The sequence below is a fragment of the Notamacropus eugenii genome, chromosome 1 (assembly GCF_028372415.1).
Source record: "Notamacropus eugenii isolate mMacEug1 chromosome 1, mMacEug1.pri_v2, whole genome shotgun sequence".
Classification (NCBI taxonomy): Eukaryota; Metazoa; Chordata; class Mammalia; order Diprotodontia; family Macropodidae; genus Notamacropus; species Notamacropus eugenii.
Window position 1 is genome coordinate 85,483,989 of NC_092872.1, and position 24,956 is coordinate 85,508,944.

The 24,956-nt window shown below is 36.3% G+C and overlaps 1 protein-coding gene across 15 annotated transcripts in view; it reads left to right on the plus strand.

The window, feature by feature from the left end:
* RBFOX1 (RNA binding fox-1 homolog 1) overlaps positions 1 to 24,956 on the plus strand; it is a 377,245-nt gene that overhangs the window by 351,849 nt on the left and 440 nt on the right. For 8 of the 15 annotated variants that reach the window (XM_072608562.1, XM_072608523.1, XM_072608517.1 and 5 more), the window contains one exon: positions 22,640 to 22,715. In XM_072608562.1, coding sequence (XP_072464663.1) covers positions 22,640 to 22,715 — 76 coding nt within the window. Of the gene's footprint in view, positions 1 to 8,879; positions 8,933 to 22,639; positions 22,716 to 23,072; positions 23,273 to 24,956 lie in introns of those variants that run through there. The other 7 variants (XM_072608585.1, XM_072608545.1, XM_072608534.1 and 4 more) reach the window with 3 other exon arrangements.

Consider the following 24,956-nt stretch of genomic DNA (forward strand, 5'->3'; position numbering starts at 1 on the left):
GTGCTATATCTTTTTGGGAGAGCTTGCACTGGAATTGTTGAAGCAAGTACCTCAATATTCAAGTCAAAGAAATGCATTTGTTTCAACTCTCTGAATATTTTAGGCAAAAATAAATAAGACCTGAAATTTTGTGGCGAAATGTAATTACCTAGGATATAGAAGTATTATGTTGGTACAATTTTTTCTGACTGTCCAAGGAATGCATATCTTTGATAAGCCTAAATCAGTGATTCCCAACCTTTTTGGAGTCATTCAAGACTCTTGCGTTCTTTAGTTTTGTCATGACTTCCCTACCTCTTTTTTTTTTTTTTTTACTCCAGACCTGCGACTTTATTACTATGAGTAACTCCTAGTATGGAAATTCCCTACACTAATGCAGATTCATTCAATTTAGCAAGCATTTATTGAATTGTGCTAGGGGCAAAATAGTTTCTACCCTAAAAAGCTTATACATTGATCTATAACTTATAAGTTATAGAAAGTTGCCTGAGGCACTGAGAGCTTAAGTGACTAGCAAGTTCACATAGCTATAGTCCCCACGAATATCTAACCCTACTAAGTAGTACGAATGTTGTATTTTACAATTTTTATGAAAGCAGATAATAATTATTCTTTGAAAATGACACGTATTATTTGTTCTGTTTTATTGGGACACTTGCTTCTTTAGCCATTTAAAAAAATGGTCTCTTGCAGTTTTTCACTATATAATGAACAGATAACTTAATTCACATAGTATCTGAATCAGAGAGCAGAAGAGCTAGACAAGGAGATCTTTGAAAATTTTAAGCACACACATACTGCTAACTTAATCAGAACTTGATGTCAAAACCATAGTTTTAAAGATTTCCCCCTAGAATTCTTCCATTCTGATTCTAGAACAAGTTATATTCTTACTTTGTCCTGGACTTCCAAGCTTTTGATAAGTAGAATTTAATAATCCAACCAACCGTAGTAAACCTTACCAATGCACAAGAGTGGTTTCCTTTTACTAAAAATTTTGAAGTGGGGCAAGTTTGTCCTCTAACGTCAGTTTAACTTTCCACTCCTATTTTCCCCAACATGAACATGTGACCTGTAGCTACTTATCACTCATGATTCAGGCTCTTATATCAGAAAGTATTTATTGTAGTAACTGCAATGCCAGTCACTGTTTTAAGTACTGGGGATAAAAATACCATGAATGAAATAATCCTTACTCCTAAATAGCTTCCCAAAAAGCAAACATTTGGAGAATTCAACCCTTCCACCTCCATCAGACTTACCAGTGCCTTTAGTCCAATCTCTCAGGATCTACCCTTTGCTCAATCATCTACCAATGGATTAGTCACATTAAACTAACATCTCTTGATGTGTTAGCTCCATAATGTCTTAATCATCAGCCTGAAGCCAAGCACTGAGGAAAAGGTCCTTTACTCCTAACAATTTAACAACAGAAGTGTCACAGAATATCTCTGTTCTGGAATTAAATCGGAATTGCAGATTACTTTAAAGTAACCTCCACTATATTTAAGCCTAATATACATTGTAAATGAGTCCTAATAAGCAAATAAGATAAATGAATTTTTTTAAAAAAAGTCTGACATTTGAGAGTCCATTGTTGAAGGCACCTCTAAAATATTTCTCAAAGAAGGTTTTGGTTTGAAAAAGCTAATGATTTTACTCTGAGTTTCCTATAATCCCGAGTATGACCCATTATGAACTTTTGTCCCAATAAAATATCTAATTTATAGAAAATGTCAAATTAATGGAGTCTGAAAGAGAGAGCTTTTGGTATATATTGAAGGGTATATAAAGGATGTTCATGTGTGATGAGTCAAGCTATGAGTAATAAATATGTTCTACTACAATATTCTCGTTTAGGATACTTATGTCCCTTGTACACATGACTTTACTCTCTCCTCCTACGGCCCCAAACCGTCATAGCCTTTTAAAATGAGGAGGAATAAATTTTGTGTATCTGTATACATATGTACATATATACTAAGTAGATCCTATCTCCTTGCTAAAAGATCATTTACTCATATTATTGAAAATTAAAGATGAACTGTAAGAGTAACGTAGAAGACAGTATTGAAAAACTAAAAAGCTACTTATCAGAACATAGGAGAAATCTCCCATCATCTCCCATCATTTCATACATAGATATGTAGAAAATATGCATATATTCACATGTATACATATACGAACATACCCACATACTATACACATGCATTTGTATATGTATAAAACATATGTGTCATATGTATATGATATTATATATTCATGCACAGAAAGTTATGTTTATATAATTTTTTTCTTCATTTTGTTGCTTATAGTCACTGGACCATAGATTCAGAGCTAGAAGGGTCCTTAGAGTATTTGTAAGTCACCACCCAAACCTCTTGAGGATTTTACGGATTGTGAAACTGAGGCCTTCAGGTTTGTGGGAACCTGCCTATGGTTTTACACATTATAATAGAGTACTAGCTCAGAGGTGAACTAAGATTCTTTGATCCAAAATCTAGCATTCTTTCCAGAGCAACTCACAGTCTCCTCCAGAGTTTCTGTTTGTTTTTTTCTGTTACCTTTCTAGTTAGAAGTCAAGCTCTTTAATTAGAATTTTTTAAACACTTAGCTTTTTTATGGAAGGTACTCCTTTTAAACACACACGTGCAAGCACACACCAACCTCTTCTCATAGATGTGCCACATTTGTTTTTTAAATTTAGATGACAAAATTACAGGCATCATTTTTACAGTAAGAATAAATGATTATCAAGATGCTCAGATGTGTACAATGTCTATGTAACTATTACCACTGTATTACATGAATCCCCTTACTTGTTTGGTGCAGACACAGCCTTAACAAATTTGCATAAGTTTTGAGTGTAGACCCCCTGATAGAGATAAGGAAACAAAACCCAAGTGTAGGAATGCTACTGGCTACAAAGTACCTGTCATCTCAAGTAGAGTTTTGTTATTAGTAGCAGTTAAGAGCATGCATGAGAAAACAGTAGATCTGAAATATATAGCAAACTTATGGGTGAACTTCTGTATTAGAGTAAGGGTGGGGAGGGGATTCCAAGACTTTGTAGAGAATTCTTTTGGGGGATATGGAAATTTATCCTTATGTTGGAATCTCTTTGATTAACCAAATAGCAGGAGTATCTTTCTCCATCATACATCCCCTCCAGCAAGAATTAACTGAGCTCAAAATCTGGGGGGATTTCATAAATGTGATCATCTGACAAATAGTACCCTCCCTCAACAGATTGATACTTTCTTCAGACATTGGTCCCATACAAATCTCAGGGAGTCCTAGTTCTTCCGGAGATAAGAAATGCCAGTGGCTAGTGTCAGTTTTATGGACTAATGAAACTAGGAGTGTGTTCCACTGGAATTAAAATAGCCCAGGTACAAATTTTAGAGTGAAAAGGGGAGATTGTTAAACATAATGAAAAAGCAAAACACACTTTTATGTTTAATTCCTATAGCCCATTTTCAGAAACATTGGATAATGAATGAACATCTACATTCTGATTAGCAACACTCACAGATTTTTTGGTAGATATTCAAAATGGGAACTAATTCGCTTTGTTATGTAAATTTCCAAGTAAATATACAGGTATACGTTCTTTTATGAGGGAGACCATTTTCTGTATAAATATTTGTAAACTGATTCATATTTTAAGGCAATACAGTGGCTTACTCTTTGAGGGAATCTTCTTGTAATGAACCTCTTTGCAAAAAAAAAGAATATTAATATTAGCTTATATTTATATTGCACCTTTAACTTTCTGAAACACTTTCATAATCTGTTGTATTTTATTCTTATAATGGTCTCAATATAAGACCTGGGGAAAAATCATTCCCTAATGAATAATTTTTGTAAATATATGAATTTTCATATTTTGGGTTTGCTTAAAGTACATGTGTGCTATAATGGTGAAATCAATCCCCATGTAGATCATCACTAGTCTGGGAAAAACACTAGAGCAAATATTCTCTAAGGCTCAGTTCCATAGTAGCAACAGAGAGAAGACAAAAAGCCTTACTCAAGGTGATTCTCTATTACTGATTCATATAATTTGATAAACATATTTTTAATCAGTTTGTCTTCATTTATGTCTGGAAACTGCATTGCCCTTTCTAGATACTTTGCCCAAATTAGTATGTTACACTATTAACACTAGTATGTATTTGCCAGGATCTACATTTTTAAATATACAAAATTAAGTTTTAAAAGTATGTTTCCTTTATATACAAGTTCAGTTATCTGTAACACTGGATCCAGGCAGCAACTTGCATGTCTGATTCATAAATTACATATCCAGTAAATGGACATGACCCAAACCACAAAAACTGGACAAAATAATGGAATTAGACCAATAAAGAAAATGATTAGCACTTATAGCAGTAAGCTAAGAGATAGTGTATAGAGCACTGAACCTGGAATCAAGATGACATGAGTTCAAGTGCACCCTCAGACACTTATTAGCTGTGTGACCCTGTACAAGTCACTTAACCTCTGCCTGCTTCAGTTTCCTCATTTGTGAAATAAGAATTATTATAGCACTTGTCTCTCCCAGGGTTGTGGTGAGAATAAATTGAGATAATATTTATAAAGCACTTTGCAAAACTGAAAGCACAATATAAATGCTAGCTACATTTTAGCTATTTTCTCCCAGCTGACTGATCATTTTTCCATGAAGCAGTTTAGCTATGTAAATGGAACATTGATTCCTATATCAACACGAGTGAGAAGGGCTAAGAGTTAATATTTAACTTAATTTTAAAAAGTAAACCATTGGGAATTTTCAGAAGAAGTAATTAAGTGAGCAGTCAGTTGTTTTATGGGAGGAAAAACCAAATTGTACATCACATCATCATCAACTAAATTTACATTTGCCACTAAGATTCAAGAGAAGAACCCGACTATGTCCAGCATAGTCCAAGTGTAGCCTTTGAAATTTTCATCTTGTAGTTTGATTTGGGGCAGAAAAAATCTAATCGATTATCAGTCCTTAAACTATGTGGTCAGAAGAGACTCTTTAATCTGAAGAGTCTTGTCCCATCTTGGCTTGTCCCAAGATGTTTCTGTGGCATGAAGTTTTCTTCATTTCAAAGCCTCAATTTCAATCTATTCAAAAATAAAGGGCAGCACTTAGTGGAGCAGGGGAAGGAAGAGAACCTAAAGTAGGCAGAATTTCAGCGCTTAGAATGAGAAGGTTCAGTCTGCTATTACAATAACTCCTTGTCCAATAACCATATGTTAAGAGCTTGATTGCTTGTTTACAGTGCAAAACCTAGAAAAATGTGACTTCTCCCTTCTAGGAATTTACATTTTAAAGAGGCAACACAGATTCGTCTTTCTTCAAAGTAATTTGGGCACCATGAAAGTGGAGATAGGGATAGTTTTGCTTGAGATTAGGATTTCTCTCTCTACAAAAATCTTCCTGATTCAAGCAATTTTCCTGAAGAAGGGGCGGATTTGAGATGGAAATTTGTGTAAGATTAAGGAAGATTCTTAGAGTTGGAAATAATTCTATTTAGAATAAATGGTGAGAAAGATACACTTCCAGTAATGGAAGAATGAATGAAAGGAGCTGAGAGAGAATTACCCTGAGAAAGCAGGAAAAGATCGGAAAGGTGATACACGCTTCTCTTCCAAAAATTTAGGTTTGTTCAATTTATCCACTGGTTGCAGCCTACCATTTTCCCAGGACTCATTACCCTTGAATTAAATATTCCCAGGTTAGTCTAAGAGAATAATGATCTAAAATAGTTGTAGCAAATGCCTCAGTAGGCTCTTTAAATCTTAGATGTCCCAGAGGCAGAAATGACCAAAAAATTTGTTCCTGAGAGTCTCAAGGGACTGTGGCATTAGCCCTTTAGCAAAGCTAATTTGATGGTTCTGCTAATTTCACAAAGGAAATTTCCAAAGTGGTATTAGATTCCTCTAAACTACCACAAAATACTACATGGACATAGGATCCTGTCAACTTGCTAAAATGTTACTCATTATTGAAATTTTATTTCTAAGAATAGACTGCAAAAATAATGCGAAAGGCAATATTAAGTAAGCTAGAGTTAGAACAAGGAAGAAATCCTTTGGAAGCTGCTTCCTTTTTCCTCCCTCTGGGCATAAATACAACTCAAAATATTCTTCTTTTGTATTGGAAGGTGTATATTATAGCGGCCCATTTTGAAATTTACAAAGTTTTAGAAGAATATTTTAGAATATTTTTGATTGGGCATCTAGCTGTATCACTATCTCTCTTTGTATCTTAGGGAAAATAACCCAACAGAGAGTGTAATAATAGCAGTCTGTCATTCTCAGATATTGAAACTGCACTGGCTTCTGCCTTCTTTTTCAAAGGAAAAATGGAGATATTGAAAAAAAGACTATAAATTGCCATCACCAACTATCACCATGATCATGACCAGCAGCCCAGTGTAACTCTACTTGAACTGCTCTGTTAGGATAACTCCACTTTCATACTTGTTATATAGATGTGCCATTACCATAAGCTATTTTTCCACTTGACTTTTTGTTAAAGAACCAGTTCAAAACGGTTGGGAATCTTTAGCTTATGATTAATTAGTTCGCTCCATTGGTAAATGTCATAATGATCTCTGTAAAAGAGCAGTTTTCTAAGCTGTGAGTTGTGAGGAAAAAATAGTAATTGATTTTTGAGATAACAAAAACATACCTCAACATATTAATCCATATAAGTATTTTTCCCTTGAAAAGTAGGTAAATTGAGAGAATATAACCTTATTCCAGTGATGTTACCCTCGCTCAGAACATTTTTTGGAATCTTTTTTTTAGAATTGCCTTCAACATATTCTTTTGAATAATCATTATTTTGGGGGTGGAGTTGATTTTTCTTAAATAGTCAAAAATCACTCAGAATCAAGTCTATCAAACAAGGTGAGTAAAATCATTGTGCCTCATAAACTAACTCTGAGGGCAGTTCCAAAAAAGAAGTACCAAAAATCTATCGGTGGTAACATCTTTGGAATTGGTTCGTAGGCTTCCGCTTGACAACTTTGAAGCACAATGCTCATTTGGATATGTAAATCTTAGTATGCTTATGCTTTTATTTTTAATATCACTTCTTTTATAGTTCTACATCTTTGTGGCTCTTTTCATATTTTTCCCACTAACTCACAAACACAATATATGAGACTGGTACACCTACTAGTGGCACTTTTAATTGCCAGTTTTAATTAATGTCTCATGAGCTACCCAGACTCTTAAGGAAAATGGAGAGTTGGGGAAGAAGGAAGTAACCTCTTTGCAAGAGTTTTCTGTCAGAATTGGTACCCAGGAGAACCAGATTTTAGGATTTCTGGTAGATACAGGAAGCTGATGTGTCCCTGATTGAATCATGAGGGTCTGCTGCAAGGAGATGGGTATTTTGGTTTTTAAGTTAAACATCCAGTTCAGGCTGCCCATTCACTGTTACATAGCTCATGACAGCACAGTCACCTGGACTTGAGAAAAGTATAGCAGCATACATTGATTTCAGGCCATTCTTAATCTACTGTACAACTTCCATTACAACTATGTAAGTCAGAGAAGCTAAGCAAATATAACCCAAATAACTCATCTTGGTTTTTATTGATTTTACTTTTACTATTATCTGAACCTTCCTACTGAGCTACCGATGTTTGTAAGTCACAAAGGTCTTATGCATAAAGAAAAAGACAGTAGGAATAAGATTAAGTTTGCTTTGTTGTCTTGGGAAACCAAGTAAATGAGTTAGCTCTGACTTCCAAAACAGGCAAGCCCCCAAAGGTCCTTGTGCAAGCTTAATTCTTTGGCTTAAAAGTTAAGAGAATTTTGAACTGAATGTTAAGTTTTGGGGAATTCAGAACAATATCCGTGTGTAGATCTCAGAGCATACATTGTATTTTAGTAAAACTCTCTTAAGAGATTTTAAGTGACCCTGCTAATAAAAGCTTTTAATGCCAGGTTTCCATAACCATAGAAAAACAGATCGGGATCTAAAACATTTTCCTTGGTCAAAGCTGGCTGATCTATATAGTAGAATCTCATAGATGAGAACTGGAAACGTCATTTTTGCTTTTGCGTTTAATTAGTATTGTTAAATGGACAAATCATAATTATGGTCAACACACCAGGCTTATTCATGGCAAACATTCAGCTTCAAGCACTACCATTAGATTTCAATTTTTCATGGGAAAATATTATATAAATTGTGACTTCTTAAGAGAATTTTATCTTATTTTCTGTTTATTGAAATAATTTTAAAGTTCATTTTCCATTATTCCTTTTTTTATACTGCATTGTGGAAAAAACGAATTTTGCAAGAGAAGGTTTACTTCAAATCAAGTTCTCTCATTTACTTTTTGATACTACTTTATGTAGAAAGGCTATTCTAATGCTGAAATTATAGTCTATGAGAAGATGTCGTAGCAAATTCTCTTCTGAATTAACAGAAAGTATTTTTCTATTTTGAAATCATATTAGAAAATTTAAAGCCGAAATTTTGTTAATTTCTCAGTTAAGTAGATTTTCTACATGTCTTCATGTCTTTTAGCAGATACATTCACATACATGTAGTTTGGAATTTCCTACCCTCATAAATATATTTTAGCATGACACATTTATAACACCAAACATTAAGATTCCACTGAAAGCTTGTAAGTAGTCTATGTTCAGGGGTCACCATTAATTCATTTAAAAAATTCTAGCATGCTTACTCCATGATCTAAATTCTCCTGTTCTGAACGACGCCAACCCTTTCTCTCGCTACATTCATTAAAGTGAAGCACCTCCCTTTCCCCCCCATCTGTACACATCAAGTCAATTGGCAGATAGCACATTTCCCAGTGAGCAAGCAGTATTGTGAATTTTATCTTCTCTTGCAGAAATCAATTCGTCTTCGTTGCAGCAGATGAAATTTCTTGTAACACCTCTGCAGGTAACAATCATTGATACTCCTTGATGCATCCATCCAGGTCTCAATATCCTTTTTCACATGCTGCAGTTAATCACTCTAGAAAGCTTAGTAAAAGTCCATAATATAAATCTTTGGAGTCGTCTCACTAAGTTATAGCTGAAGCCTTCAGGCTCTGCCATATAAAAAGACATTAGATATTTTGCTGACTTTGATGTTTTATTTCCAGTTTTAATAATACATGATCCAGAAAAGTAAGACGATGTTGAATGAAGCTTCTTTAAAATCTTACAGCATAATTGAGACTATAATATTAAAATACTGAATGAAAAAGAGGATTAAAGGTTTAGACACAGCATTTCTATGCTATTTGACATATTTGGACTCACATATTTGGTATATGGGGATATGGATATATATATGTGTGTGTATGTATGTGTACATACATGTATATCTGTTTGTATGTGTGTATATATATATATATAGCATACATATATATATATATATATATAGCATATACATATGAGTAAAATAGCCCCCCCAAAAAAATCACTCGAAACCTACTGTGATAGAGATGTTAGGCTGTAGGAAGGTGTTGTCTGAGAGAAAGCTATGCCTTACGAGAGCTTACTAGAAGTAGTTTTCATTCTTCCATATGAAGATTCTGGGGTTTTTTTCTATTGAAAAGTGAGATGAGGGAATAGGGTTCAGAGAAAAGGGTTTTTGATAGTAGAATATTAGCAAATGGAAATTGCATAATTGTATGCTACGTACATGAAAATAGCTTCTGTTTTTGCTGCATTAACATGGTTCAGAATAGTTTAACCTACATTCTGGGTGGAAAGGAATTACTTCATTAAACGCTATTAGGTAAATGTTGGAACAAAACCCAAACGTAATTTTTACTCTATACCAAAAAATGTCACCTAAATGATTACTAGGAAATCCTGCTAATATTCTATCAGCCAGGAAGTGAAAGGAGGAAAAGATAAACACTGTATATAGCACACTCTAGTTGCCAATGATTTATTTCAAAAACACAAATTAAATTGAAGTTTTGCAAATTACTACTCTTCCAGAGTAAGTGACAGTTCTACACAGCTAGTAATAAAGAATGACCTTTCCCCCAGTTCTTTAGTTCTTACATTATTTCTGGGGGATGTAGACAATGGAGAGAAGGAAAGAGTGATCTAAAACTAAAAAACGAAAAACACTTCATGATCTTTCTGAACTCTCCAGTTCTGAAATCAAAGCCTTCCTTGATACTACAAGACCATTCAATCTGTATACCCAACAGATGCTGCAGTAATATCCTTTTGTGGTCAGAAATTATATTCTCTAAAGGGATCTTGACATTTTTAATGTAGAAAAGTGGCTAAAGTCTCAAATTAGCAACGAGACACCCTTTACCCACAAGCACACTATTTAAATTAGCAGTACAATGAATTAAATTATATAAAACAAATTTGATAATAGTCTTCAGTGTCCAATCTCAGGATTCCATTTCTCTCTGTAAGATCTGGTGAGATCATTATCCCTGCACTCAAGTATGTGGTAGAGTACTTTCTGGGCTCCTGTAATGGAGTGGGTTTTAATGACCCTGGATGCTTAAAAGGGGAAAAGTGTATTCAATTAAAGGAGGAATTGCTTTTTTAGGTGTTTTCTTTTAAAATGTCCTGTAATTCATTTATCTGCTCATTTTCAGAAGCCTTTTTAACTCCCCTTTTAAACTATTTGTATATTCTAAAATGTCATTTATTTCACTTGAATGTCTTAGTTTTAGGCATGAAACATCACTTAGAGGAGATCTGGTAAATTATCACCTTTATAAAAGCAGAATGTTGTTGGTGAAAGTCGTAAAAAGGGGTTGATTGGTTACCTGCTACAGTATAGGGTAATGCACTGATGCTAATTCAATTTAGAAGTTCAAGATAGTTTATCCATATTGTTTCCTTGGTGGAATGTGAATACATCTTGTGCTTTTGGAAAATTCTAAACATTGCTGTTTTGAATCATTCCCATGAATAAGTTCCCTGGATTGATCACCTGGAAGATTATTTCTCCCAGTACCCACCACTTTCTTAAGGGAGCCAAAAATAAATGAAATTGGTCTTTTTACTTATGCAGTGTGAATTGTGATGCATCATGAACAAATGACTATTTGCCAGATTGCTTCTTAGGAGGCATAATATTCCATCTCATGCATGCCTGGAAAATCATTAGAACACCTAGTGTGTCCACCTGCTAATGGAATAAATTCCTTAATCTTATATATGAATTTTAAATACAAATTTACCTCTCTTTACTGCTGTACTGTTCTCATAGTACTGCTGTGGGGTCTCTAAGTTTTGACCAATGAAGCACCTTTATCTGCTTGGGTTTCAGGGCCAGGAGGCATGGCTTAAAGTCTGTAATACCTACTCGTCAGAGTTAAAGACACCCTATAAGATGTGAGATACAACGACAAGCACTTAATTAAAATGTCAGTTTACAATATCTGATGGGATTTGTGGCTGAAATTCTCATAAGGAGCTGTAACGTTTGTGTTGTTTATGTCTGTCACTGCCAACAAAGTTGGCCAGAGGTAAAATGCCATCTATGTGGCTTAAATCAAAAGATAATAGATTTAACATGTGACCAAACCTTATCACACACACAAAAAAAGGAATAATCATTTTCTTCAGCTTTCAAAGTCACACCAAGCTACATGCTTCCTGAAGGAGAGGTTATAATTTTTGATAGTTCCTCTTTTAGGGGAATACTGAAATGCCTATTTTGCTTTTTCTAGCCTTGTAAAATAAACTGGTCTTATAAGTATTCTGGGTTTACAGCATTGTACTTATGGGGACATTTATTTCCTTAGCCCATCTTGCTTTATATCAGTCACTAAATCGTCGATGGGTCCAGTCATGCTGTTCTCTTTTTCTCCAGAAGGATACAAATTTCAGTGGAGAGGCGTTTCAGGCAATGTTCTGTTAACCCTAAGGAACACAAAATAGTCAGTCTGTCTACCTGCTTACCTCTATATTTATATAGGTTCTGCCTCTGACATCAAGGCACTCTTACAAGCCATCTGCTGCTCAAGACAGTACAAAGGGGAAAGAAGAATTCTTCCCTACAACTTAGACCACAGATTCCCAGCATCCAAGTCTGTGTGATATTATGAGATTTGGTCAAGGTTGGCTGATGGTAGTGGAAGATGGGCCATGAATATGAATGAGAGTTGAGAAGCAAGTTTGTTATTTTGGTTGGACCACTGACTAGGTGAACAGCTTTGATCAAGCTAGACCTTGGTACCCATTTATGAGTCTACGAGAAAGTATGGTTCGATGTAAATCGATTTCAATCTCTTTCTCTTCTCTCTCTCTCTCTCTCTCTCTCTCTCTCTCTCTCTCTCTCTCTCTCTCTCACACACACACACACACACACACACACACACACACATACACATACACACTACCACAATGAAAAAAAAAGGCTTTCATTTCTAGACATCAGAAATTTGTCATTTGTGTCCATGAACTGTCCGAAGACACTAAAGAGTTTAGAGCATTTGGGGGTTGTTTTTGCCATCAGTAGAAAAGTCCACCATCTTTGTAGTTGTTTCTCCTCTGAGTTGTACATTTTGAGACTGACTGAAGGTTGGGTGTGGCAGCAAGCAATGATTTCCTGCAAATTGCAGTGGCTAAAGTAACATTTTCATAAATTAATTTTCCAAGTTAAGGAGCTCAGCTCTTTTCTTTTACTTTGGCTTTGTAGCCATAGCTCCAGGGGGGCATACTATCATTTTCCTTCTCCTCTTGATGGTAGGTCATCCAGCCACTTCTGAGGTATGCTAAGTACAGCATTACTTTTCAACCAGGATGTGCCAGGGGGTTCAGAAGAGCTCTGAGGGGGCACAGAATAAATTACAGAACAGGCTAACCCAACAGTTTGTGTGCTTTACTTCATTTTGAAGATAAATGGCAAGTAATTATTTCATCTATCAGTATAGCTGTGTCAGAATACTTTATGTATGTATATATGCAGTCAATTCCCAATTATTTTCATTAATGAAGTGGGCCAGTGGTGCGGATAATCTAAAACACCAGATAATCCAAAGATCATTTCTGTTTGGCTTTGAAATGCATTATGTGATTTGATATCAGATTTACCTTACTAGTCATGTTTTGTGTCATTATAATGAGCCTAATAATTCTTGAGTGTACACGACTTTGTTAGGAGGAACCTAGCCTGGGATTAAAATTTCCCTGTGGGTGATCCATATATCAATGTAATTGGGAGTTGGCTATGTATCCTAATTTTATATCTCAAATATTTTGTGTGTGATTGTACAATATATGTAGGTAAAATGCTGTTCTGCAGAGTCTCTAAGGCCCAATACCATTACTAGGTGCCCAAATTACAGATGGGGAACCCTTTGCTCATTCATTATTTACTGATTGTTTGCTATGTATACAGCATTATATAAAGTTCTATGGGGGAATTCAAAAGAAGCAAATGACAGGAGTCCTACCTTCAGGAAGTTTACAAACTAGTTGGTATATATACACTTTATAAACAAGATGACGAGCATATCAAGCAGCATGTAAGCAAAAATCAACTGTGCATAACTGCAGAATAAAGACTGGGTAAAGTAGTGATCATTGGCAAGGGGGAATCAGGAAAACATAGTGTGGTACAGTAGAAAGATCACTGGTTCTGGAGTTGGCAGCGGATTCCTCAATGGTGAAATGAAAGGGGTAGACTAGACTCTGTGGCTCCTGAGGCCCCATCTAGCTTTAAATCGATGATCCTTAAATGTCTTGAGCTGGATCTATTGGACAGAGGAAACTGGACACAGTTGCAGAGTACCTTCTAGGTAGAAGAATGATATGAGTAGAATATGGGAAAAGACGTCAACAACTCATTGTCAGAGAATGGGAAGGAAGGTGGCCCCACAGGGACAGAAAAGCCAAGAAACTAAAGCAGAGAATTATGGGCCTTTTAGTCTTCCATGCATGGTAAGTCACAGGTTTGTCCAGGCATAAAATATCTGTAGCTATGGAGTCATAAGATTTGGATTCAAATCCTGCCTCTAATGCTACCTGTGTGATTGTAGGCAAGTCACTTAATTTCCCCAAGCCTCAGTTTCCTCATCTGTAAAATGAGAGTGTTAGAATAGATGACCTCTGAGCTCTTCTAGCTAGATCTATCACTCTATGACCATATAAGCTATTTCCCCTTTTGCACCTTTTGTCTACTCAGAAAAACCTGGAAGTGAGGGTCTCTATTCAAGTCTCTATGTTAGAGGGCTATAACTGTATTCATAAGGATTATGGATCATGATGGAGTCAAAGTTGTCTTAGCCACAAACTCATTTCTGCCAGTCACTTCAGTGTCTACAACATAACATAATATGCTGTAAAATAGACAAATAGATATATACACATGTTCATGCACATATGTGTTTATATGTATCTGTATATACACATCTCTACATACATATACCTACCTGTGTGTGTCTATACAAATGGACATATCCCTCTTCAGAGATCTGGTTAGTAAGTGCTAAGCAGGCTTTTCTCCTGATTGTATGCATCCATGAGTTTGGACAAGATTTGCTAAGTAACTCATATAGATGGTATAGGAGATACAAATTAAGTAACCTGGTGGTAATAGAATTCCAGATGCTTCCAGGTGTATTTTGAATAATACAAAAATTATAATCTTGGAAATCTGCCCTCATTTCTTCTTCTGTTCCACTTCGGGGTGTTTGCTGCATTTGGAAGCATTTTCTGGCTATACTTGTTTTTATCCACACAATTCCACTAAGTCAGTGAACTCCATGATAAGAAAAAATTAGAACCTTTTACAGATCTTAGAATAGTAACTGGTCACTTCAGTGCTTATGATATATGTACTATTTTTCTCCAGTTAAAATTGTGGTCAATATCTGTTGAAGATGGGATGGGGAAGTGTTTTACTAATGTTCTTAAGTAAACTTTATTCACATTCCTTATAATAGCCCTTCCTGCTACAACAAATTGTGGCATTCAGTATCTGTGAACTCGGTAATTTCTTCCTGCTTCTGGCCAGTGTTAAAGTAAAAGATGCATGTTGGCAGCATCGACTGATTGGTATCAGTAGCCCCTCAACTTATCCAATGTTCTTTTGAAGGGAGGTTCAGTTAATCCTTCCTTCTCACCTACTGGTGGAAACGTTGGAGGATGTTTGCCATTATCCCTCTGATGGTTTGCATTCCTCAGGTGCAGTTGTAGGTCACTCTGTGTAGCCGGTCACAGGAGCTAATCTGACAAAACTCAATAAAGTTGGAGTTTCATGATTTATTAATGGGACACTTACAACTCAAAGGTCTTCCGATAGCAGAACTGAGACATAGGAAGTGTTTGCATACATCTCTTGAGGGGATGTGTGCATGTGTTTTCATCTTGGGCAATCTGTCATCTTAAGAGAGTCATCCAATGAGAAAGTTATTCCCAAGCTGCTGAGATCAGAGTGCATTTTAAGGATGGGATTTGAAAGGTATTTTATGGGTCCATGTGTTATAAATATCAGCTGTTATTCAATGACGCATCCTTTCAGCATGAATATATCTTAGTTAAATAACCTTTCACAGTTTGTTTGTGCATTTGCTTTCAATCAGTCGAATGTATACGGAGGCCACAAAGGCAAAAGTTAGTTGTTCAGACTCTGCTACCACAGAAGTGATGAGTGCTCATTTTATTTTATGTTTTTGCAAAACAAGTCTCATACCTTCAAAAAACGTTTAAACTTCTTATTAAATTGGTGATTACTAATTAATAATGAAGTGAGGCAAATGGTATTAGACTGTCTATCACCTTTTCCCTAAAATCAGACAGGTTGGTGTTTGAGTCAGGGCAAGTACTTCTGTCTCTACATCTAATAGGAATTGGCAATGCTGGTCAAAGTACAGAACAGGAAGCTCTAAATTTCTCTTTCTCTAGAAGCTTTCAGGGATTGAAAGAAAGGTCAAGTCTCCTTTCTCCCTCTATCTAATCTGACTCTGGATCTTTGTTTTCAGCTACCAAAGATCTTTATTATCCCTGCCTGAGACAGCCCACCCAGAGCCCTTACAGGACATGGCTTATTCTGGAGATAGTAGTGTTCACCCAAAGACAGTCAAACCTCTAATCATATGTCCTGAAAGAAAAGAATCACAGAGAAAAAAGTCAACAGACTGGGCTGATTCTTCCACATATAATCTGACTTTAATTTGAGAAGCCACACTACAGTGGATTTAGCTCTACCTTTGGAGTCAGAAACACCAGAGTCCAAATGATCCCTTCAACACAGCATGACCCCCTAGAAACTAATTTTATACCTCTCTTTGCCCCAATATGTTCTCCTGTGAAAGTATGTGACAATAAGTGAGGTAGTCTCTGCATAGTGCTTTGCAAACTGTAAATGAGCTGAAGAAATGAGAGCTATTATTTCAAAAAGTTTCATCAGCCTAGGAGAGGGGGGTCCAGCTGGAAGATTGAAGAAGAGGATGGAAGGTGTCTTCACCTTCCTTCATTTTGTCCCCCAGGAAGTCTTCGAGCTGGCTCCTGGGCTATATGGTACAGTGATCAGTTTAGCCTATGAATGGGACCCTGGAATTTCCCAGCATCCCTTGTAGAGGACTCTAGACAGTTATATACCACCTAAATCTGCAGTCTTTGATAACTTACTTAAATAAAAAGAGCTAGGCAAGTATCATTGCTACCAGGTGGTCCCTGTAACCAAGGTAAATGCATGTATGCAAAGCAGTACTTTGGGAAATTTGGGATGTGCTTATAAGACCTTGCTTTGATACATTTATCCAAGCTCATTAAAATGGTTCTCAGGCTTCACTAAGCAGGATGATAGAAGTACCCCACTCCCACTTCAAAATTTTCATGTTCCCAGTATCTGGAATGTACAGATGGGAAACTCGTCTTGAGGTCAGAAATGAGAGAATCCCACTTGTACACTGCAGGATACTTTGACATACTGTATCCACGTTAGTCAATATTTAGCTGTGTCAGAGATGCTCTGGCTACCTCATGGAGGTAAGAACATACATGACTCCCCTTCCTGCACCACAGGACTCTGAATCAGTGGCATTCCCAAGTGATGAATGAAGAACGTAAAATGCCAGGTGGGTAAGTGAATAGCTGAAAGGGTTCATAAAGGAAAAACACCAAACCACGTTAGTAATTCTCATCCCCATCCTTCTGTTCATCACTGGTTTGAAACCTGTTTTGCCTATACTGATTCCCCAAAACTGAATTCTTTGGTAAGATGTAGCCAGTGTGGCGTGTTTCACTTACTGTTCTAAGTACTGCAGAGGAAGGAGTGGCAAGCCTCTTATCACCATAACACCTGTTTTGCTGTATTACATTGTAATAATTTTACAAATAACATTCATTATGTTTTCTTTACTATAAAATAGAAAGTGTCACATAGGTGTTATAGCAAGAACACTAGAAAACCAGGTTTCTGTGCTAATATTCAAATTTTTTGACTCAATTCAGTCCAACTGAATTTAGAAGATGATCTAAAAATTCCATATGATTTCAACCAGAACCTTTTTCGAACTTCCCAAGGATACAGTAATGGGGATTAAAGAAGAGATAAAACCCATGCCTTCGGGAACTGGTTCAGATTGCCAAATGGACTCACATCCACATGCTGGTGAGGCTAACTGCCTCCTAAGTGACAGTACAGATTCCAGTAATTCAACTGTTGAGGAATAAGAAGTGTACTAACACATACTTGGTTTGAACTTGGTCTGTATCCCTCAGATACAAGCTCTTTTCACAAAATAGTATCTGTGAACATGTTTCATTGCTTAATAGTATCAAAAACAATATACTTAAATAGATTGAACTCTCATTCTAAGCTACTTTTATGTTCATTCTAGAGGAGCATGTGATAAATCAGACTATACCGAGGCCATTCTGGTATTCCTGAAAACTGAACCCATTGGATGGGATTGAGATATTGTGTTGTTGTAAATTCCATGCTCTGCCAGCTCATGCCTCAAGCACAGCTTATAGATGATTCTTACTATACTATTCAAGTAAAGCTAGTTTTTTGCGATTTAAAAGAATTTAGCTTTTTTCACTTGGATATTCTGCCCATGTATCTGCAAAAATAACCCATTGGATTATCTTCCAAAATACTGCTTTCTTGGGGATTTTGTGAAACTGTGGACTTCCTACCTCCACTATAAAGATAACATTTCTGAATACCTCAGAGTGGGCTAAAATATTACAATATTGAGAGTAAAATTAGAAATGCTAGAAAAGAAATCAATAAGGACCTTTACTATTATAGTTCTTTCTCATTTCTCACCTACCCATCTTTCTCCTCCTCTACTAGCAGCTTTAATTAAGTTCTATAACCCAGTGCTCTGCAGCTCATGAATTTGTGCATTTTATTTCCATAGTTTGAAAAAAGAAGAAATAGAAAAGATAAACTAATCTTAATTTATCATGGATCACTTACTTTATGATTAGTCTAGATAAATGATAGAAAAGAAAACCTTAAATCCTCAAAATATAGAGGACTCAATCAATGTTATTGTTCAAGACATAATTTGGGAATTGCATAGTCTCATATCACTCTTATTTAAATCTTAGTGAATTGACTATGTACCTTTGGTTAGCATTCAGCCTGTTGTAAGGCTATCAGGTTATCGATATGCCTGGAGTATCTGCCACAAACGTAACGTTAGAGTCCGAATCTTCCTTAATAACCTTGTGTCTAAATCTTAGTGTCATACAAGGGCATGTTTAGAAATTAGCATTTAAAAAGAAGCCTTCTTGCTTTAGGTTTGAGCTGACACTGTTCCTTTTTCCTCTGTGGAAATGAAATTTTATTAATCATAATAAAACCATCATATTCTGAAGGTAGAGGTCACCCTGAGGAGAAAAAGTCTATTCATTACAGGGGACTATTTCAGTCCTACTTTTTTTTTTCCACCTTAGAAGCATATGCTGCCAAATAGGTGCTGTGGACTCTTCATAATGGGCTGGGACTTGAGTATTTTTACAAGTAGTAATTTACTGCTAGATTACGTAATAGCAGAAAGGGGTTCATTTTCATTAATCTTGTGCAAGTTTTGCAGAACTGTTTTCTACATTAAGAATTGGTGAGGGAGAGGGAGTAATAAATTTATTTGAAACCAAAATTTTCAAGAATTTAAGTCTCATTTAACTTATGGTCTTTTTTCTGATAAATTTGTTACTAGGGTTTGTTGTGGCATGAAGTTTTCTGGGATTTCTGGGTTTGGCCTCAAATGGCTTTATATGCTATATATCAATATATATGTTATATATCAATACAAGAACTTTTAAAAATATATTTTATCAATTTGATAAAATATATTTTTAAAAGTTCTTGTTAGTATTTTTTCAAGATTAGTAACCATATCTACTTTCATGGAAAAAATTGCTAATGTTCTATTTCCCCCACAACCAACTGTTGATTTAAAAAAAAGAAAACCCACCTACTTTAGATCTTGTTTCTGAAACCAGAGTTTTCATTAAGTGATTTTTACATGTACATATGAGGTTCAGTAAATTTAGCAGTCTATATGTTTTGTTCCTTCTGAGAGTGATCATGCCACTCATATTGGCTCTCAGAACTTGAGGACATTCCCCTCTCTCTTCAAGGAAAAGGCCTTGATGAAAAATCCCAAGGAAAGGAGAAATTGACGCAGAATTTGGATATGCTTAAATTTCATTGAGAAATAGAGGTCAGTAAAGAAACACTTCAAAATTATAGAATATTAGTAGTGAAAGGAACCCCTTCATTTTACAGATGATGAAACTCAGGATTCCTCTTATACAACTTTTCAAAATGAATTAGTAGGGAAAACAGATCAAAGATTAAGAATATAGGTCTCTTGACAAGTGGAATCCTTTCTATCAATCTGCCTTATTTTCTGATTCAAAGAATGTTCGATTATCAGTCCTAGCATTTCCTCATGAAAATAAGGATAACCCTGTTTCAGGCTCTCTTGGCACGGAGGCTGGTAGGTATTCTGCCTAGACTATGAAATAATTTTGATCTAGGGAATATCCCTTGAAAGGATGCTGTATCATAAAAGATTGAATTATATTCACAATTGATGATGTATTAGAGATGGAGGCTTGGTGAATGAATGGATGAAATAAGCATTCATTAAATGCCTACTCTGGGCCAAGCCCTATGATAAGTGCTTTACAAATATTGGCTCCTTGATCCTCTCAACGATCCTGGGAGATAGGTTCTATTATTATCCTCATTTTGGTGACTTTCCTAAGGTCACACATCTGGTAACATTTGAGTCTAGATGTGAACTCAAATTTTCCTGATACCGGGTCCACTGTTCTATCCTCTGCACCAGCTAGCTAACTGAGGATGGGCTTTACATTATAAGAAACGGACACAATTTAGAGATTTTCCTCTGAGGCCATAAGATCATAGAGCAGCAAGGGACCTTAAAGAGCATCTAAAGCAATCGATCATTTTACAGATGAAGAAATTAAGGATTGTAGAGGTTGAGTGACTTGACCACAGTCACATAGCTAGTATCAGAGGCAGGATCTGAACTCAGGTGTTCCTGACTCTAAATCTAGTACTCTGTCTACTGTGTGAGAATCTCAGAGTAGAGCTAAACATTTGAGGTCAGCTACTGCAACTAACTGACCAATGAAGCAGTTCCATCTGCAAAACTCATCAAATGGGACACACTCATGAAGAAATAAATGAATCAATCAATCAATAAGTAAAAAAAAAAATTATTTACCAATCACTGTGCTAAGTGCAGGAAATACAGATTAAAAAAAAAACAAAAACGCAGATCTTAACTTCAAGGAGTTTATATTCTAATTGAGGAAGCCAAAAAAAAATCCGCTTCAGAATGGATGTAAAGGTTCCAGAGCCCTTAATTTATATCACTTGGTCAGATTATCATCTGACAAGGGGTTTGAAAATTATAAAGACAGGGCAGATTATAAAGCCTGCTGGTCTTCCATTTTACCAGAAAGAAGAGAGTTGGTGACTTCTATTTCTGTTTAGACCATGGGAGCAATCCAGGTAACCTAGAAGTGTTCTTAGCAGTAGTGGGAGGGAGGAAGGTGGGAAAGGCATCCCCAGTGCTTTGTCCTCCTATCTCTGCTTTTCTGGATGGATTTCCTGGATAGGACAGCTCCCTAGAGAGGTGGGTATAGGGAGAAGAAAGGATCAGGAATTTGAGAAGGGGAGTTGGAGAGTGACCAGCTTCTCATTTCTACCACTGTCAAGGTCAATGGTTCCTCGGATGAGTCTATCTTGTTCACAAAGTGCTCCTAACTGTCTCTTTATACTTCAATCCCCAACATCAGTTTGAGGAGATCAGTAACCCAACTTGACTTCACAAATAGTGTGAACTGGCCACATTAAACTGCCTTGATGAAGAAGTCGGGCAGAGCAACAAAATTATTCAACAAATGTCCATTAAAGGTATACTTATTATATCCATTAGCCCTGTATTATATACTCTGGAAACAAAAGAAACCCTTAGGTAATAACTGACTGAAGAACTCTGATGGATTAGTTTTATTCCATGTAGTAGAAAGAACAGTAGTTTTGAATGAATAAAAACTTGGGTTCTAGAGTGTCTATTTCACTTAATATCCTTATGACTTTGGGGAAATCACTTAACCCCTGAACCTCAGTTTCTATATCAGTAAGTATATTACTACTTGTATTATAGACCTGGACCTAGATCTAGACCTCACAGGCTAGATGTCAGGCTCAAATGTGATAATTTATGCAAAGTTCATTGTAAACTTTACTGTGCTATATAAAAGTAGACTTTTATTAGCTAGAAAGGCTGGATGATAGAAGCCAATAGAGATCTAGCTTGGAGGTCAAAAAGGACCTGGATTCAACTGACTAGGAGACTCTGGACAAGTGACTGAACTTCCCACGGTCCCCAGACAATTCCAGACCTATGCTACAGAGCAGGCACTGGCCTTCCTAGGCAAAGGGCACTTCCTCACCTGGACATCCCTATGCCAATGAAATCACAAATTCAATCCCTATGCCTGCCTCTTCCTTCAATCTCCAGGCAATAAGTCAAATTTCAGAGATGACAGGTTTAAAATCGAGGGCGGTCTCTCAGTTTTATTTTTTCTTGGGGAAAATAAAAGATAATAAAGAATGTCTAGACACAATTCCAAAGCCTAAAGTGTTTTGGCTTTTGGATGGAAGGAAATGGAATGTTAAAAAAGGCAGATGCTCCATGGAGTTAGACGAGCATCCATCAAAGATATACTTTGTTTAAACACTTTTCTGTCCTTGCAATTCCAATGTCCAAAAAACGAGATTTATCCCTCTTTGTGCCCTCTTGCATTGGCATGAAAACCTTAAATTGGGGGGGAGGGGGAGGATGCAGAGAATTCCTCCTGACTCTAGGAAGGCAGACCTCTTCAGATAGCTCTTAAAAGTTGGTCTTTCTCTTCCTGCCCATTCCCCTGAATGTCTGAGACAGTTAGGTAAGCAGTGTGGAAAATATTATCTATGTATGGAATTCACTTGTCAGATTGTGGAATAGAATGATGATATTTCTGATTTCTAGAGATTCACGTATTCTCCCACCTTCTCGTCCCCCCTAAAAAAATCCTCCACTATTTTTTGTTTATTTTTGTTTTGGTTTGGTGTTTTCAGTAAACAATTATTATTGACTAATCTTCAGTTGTGTTTCCCTTTCAGTTACGGACGAGTTTATGCTGCCGACCCCTACCACCACACACTTGCTCCAGCCCCCACCTACGGCGTTGGTGCCATGGTGAGTGACTGCTTCCTCCTCTTCCTCATTTTCCTTCCTCCCTTTCCCTTCCCCCAGCTGGAATCTTAGCATGGTTGACGTCTTCTCACTTTCCCTTAATTGAATTTGTCTCTTGTGCTAACGGCAGCTAAAATGCCACATTAATCCTCCCAGTAAACTTGATAAATGTCTTAATTTCTTGGCAATGTAGTGCATGTAAGTTATTATATTTCTAATTTTGCAAGTATCACCTAGCTGAGCACTTACCTTAATGGAATAATTAGTCATTTTGATAATTAAATCCATCACTAACGGAATGCAGTGTCAATGCAGAATTTTTTTTTCTTTTTTTTTTTCCCTTGCTTTTCATTCACATAGCCCCAAGGTTCAAGTCCCACCACAGACTACAGAGGAGCTAAGCTGCAGACTTCCAGGCCTCTGCTGTCAGGCAGCTGAAAACCTGACTGTTCCTCCTCCCATATTACAGTTCATGTTTAAAATGATAGTCGCCCAAGAAAGAAAATAGAGAGAGGAACATATTGTGTATGCCTGTGTGTGTGTGTGTGTGTGTGTGTGTGTGTGCGCGTGTGTGTGAGTGCGCGTGTGTGCGCGCGCCCAGCTCATAAGTGTAATTAGAATGGATTATCTTGATTCTGTTTATTTTTTGTTTGGTGATGAATTGGGGAGGGGTTAAACATGGGAGGTAAGGGTGGGGATAAATTTGCCTGTACTTGTTTGAAATTCTATGCACTAAAATTCTGAGTATAGTAAGATGTGTCCATCACATGAAAGCGTATGCAATCATCACAATGCTTTTGGCATACAGTCTTCTGCTTAGATCAAAGATTTAAATCACATCCCAGAAACACATCCTGCTAGGTTTTCAATTGAATTGCCAGTGCTTTTGCAAGAGAAAGTAATCAGTTAAGTGCTATGATATGCCCGTTTTAAGTCATAATGGGAAATTACTTTGTGTTTGGTTGTAGAAGTATGGCCATTACTTAGAAGCCATTCAGCACAAGCTTACCTATATCAACTAATTTTATTTTTCCTCTAACTACCTTCTCAAAGTATTTTCGAAGTCCCATTCTACCCACTTAGAAATGAAGGAGAGAAGAGATAATGTGAAGAACTACTAAAAGTTACTGAGCAGTAGAGCTGACATTGACTCAAAATAATATAAATGACTTGAGTCCTATAGCGAAATCTAGAATTGGAAGGGGGAGAGATAGAGATCATTCAAACCAGGAATTCTTAATATGGGGTTTACAGACCCCCTAAGGAGTCCATGGATAGATGTAAGGGAGTCCATGAACTTGGACTGGAAAAACAAAAGACACATCTTTATTGCAATACCAATAGTTTCCTTTGTAATTCTATTTATTTTATTCATGCATTTAAGAACATTATTCTGAGAAGGCCTTGCCAAGCTGCCAAAGGAGTCGGAACACAGACTAATTCAAGAGTTCTTAACCTTTATTTAACTCCATCTTTTTATAAAAGGAAACAAAAGGGCAGAGAGATGATGTCCTTAAGTAGCAGACTCATCTTTTAAACCCAGGTTTTTTTTATTCCAGATCCCGTGTTCTCTCCACTATCCCATACTGCTGTCTCTACTTTGCTGTATGATAAAGATAAAAGATAATGATAAAAATATACACGTTAAAGATACCATGATAAAGAATACAGTTACGGTTGCACCAAAATAGTTTGGAGATAGTGGCAGACAGACAAAAATTCAGTTTAGTCAAATAGCCAGCTGTTTGAATTCAACCAATTATATTAATTTTTTTCCACCAAAAAAAGTTTAGTCAAGGTCCAGTCTACAATAGTAGAGACAAGTAGATAGAGACACTTCCTCTTCTCTAGTTTTCAGTCAGCTTCCATCTCATTAAACTCCAAAGGACTGTTCAAAATCAAAATAATTTTCTTACGATTAAATTTCAGTGTCTCATATCTTTCTTCTTCAAAGAGGGCTATCACCTGGGGCTTGGAAGTCTCTTGGTTATACAGATTCTACATATTTTCATAATAATGGGATTTCTTGAAATAAGATTTCCCTCAGAGTTGGTTTCCTTAGAGCAATTATGATCTAAGTAACCCTTTTAGGGCTTCTAAGTACACTAGCGTGGAGTTTGGGGATGGAGGGGGAGGAGGGAAACATTCCTGAAGCCTCCCATGCACTCTCTGCTTATTTTTCATTTTCTTTTTTTTTTTAAATTTATTTTAAACATTAGGCTTTTTGCTAATCCACTTGTTAAA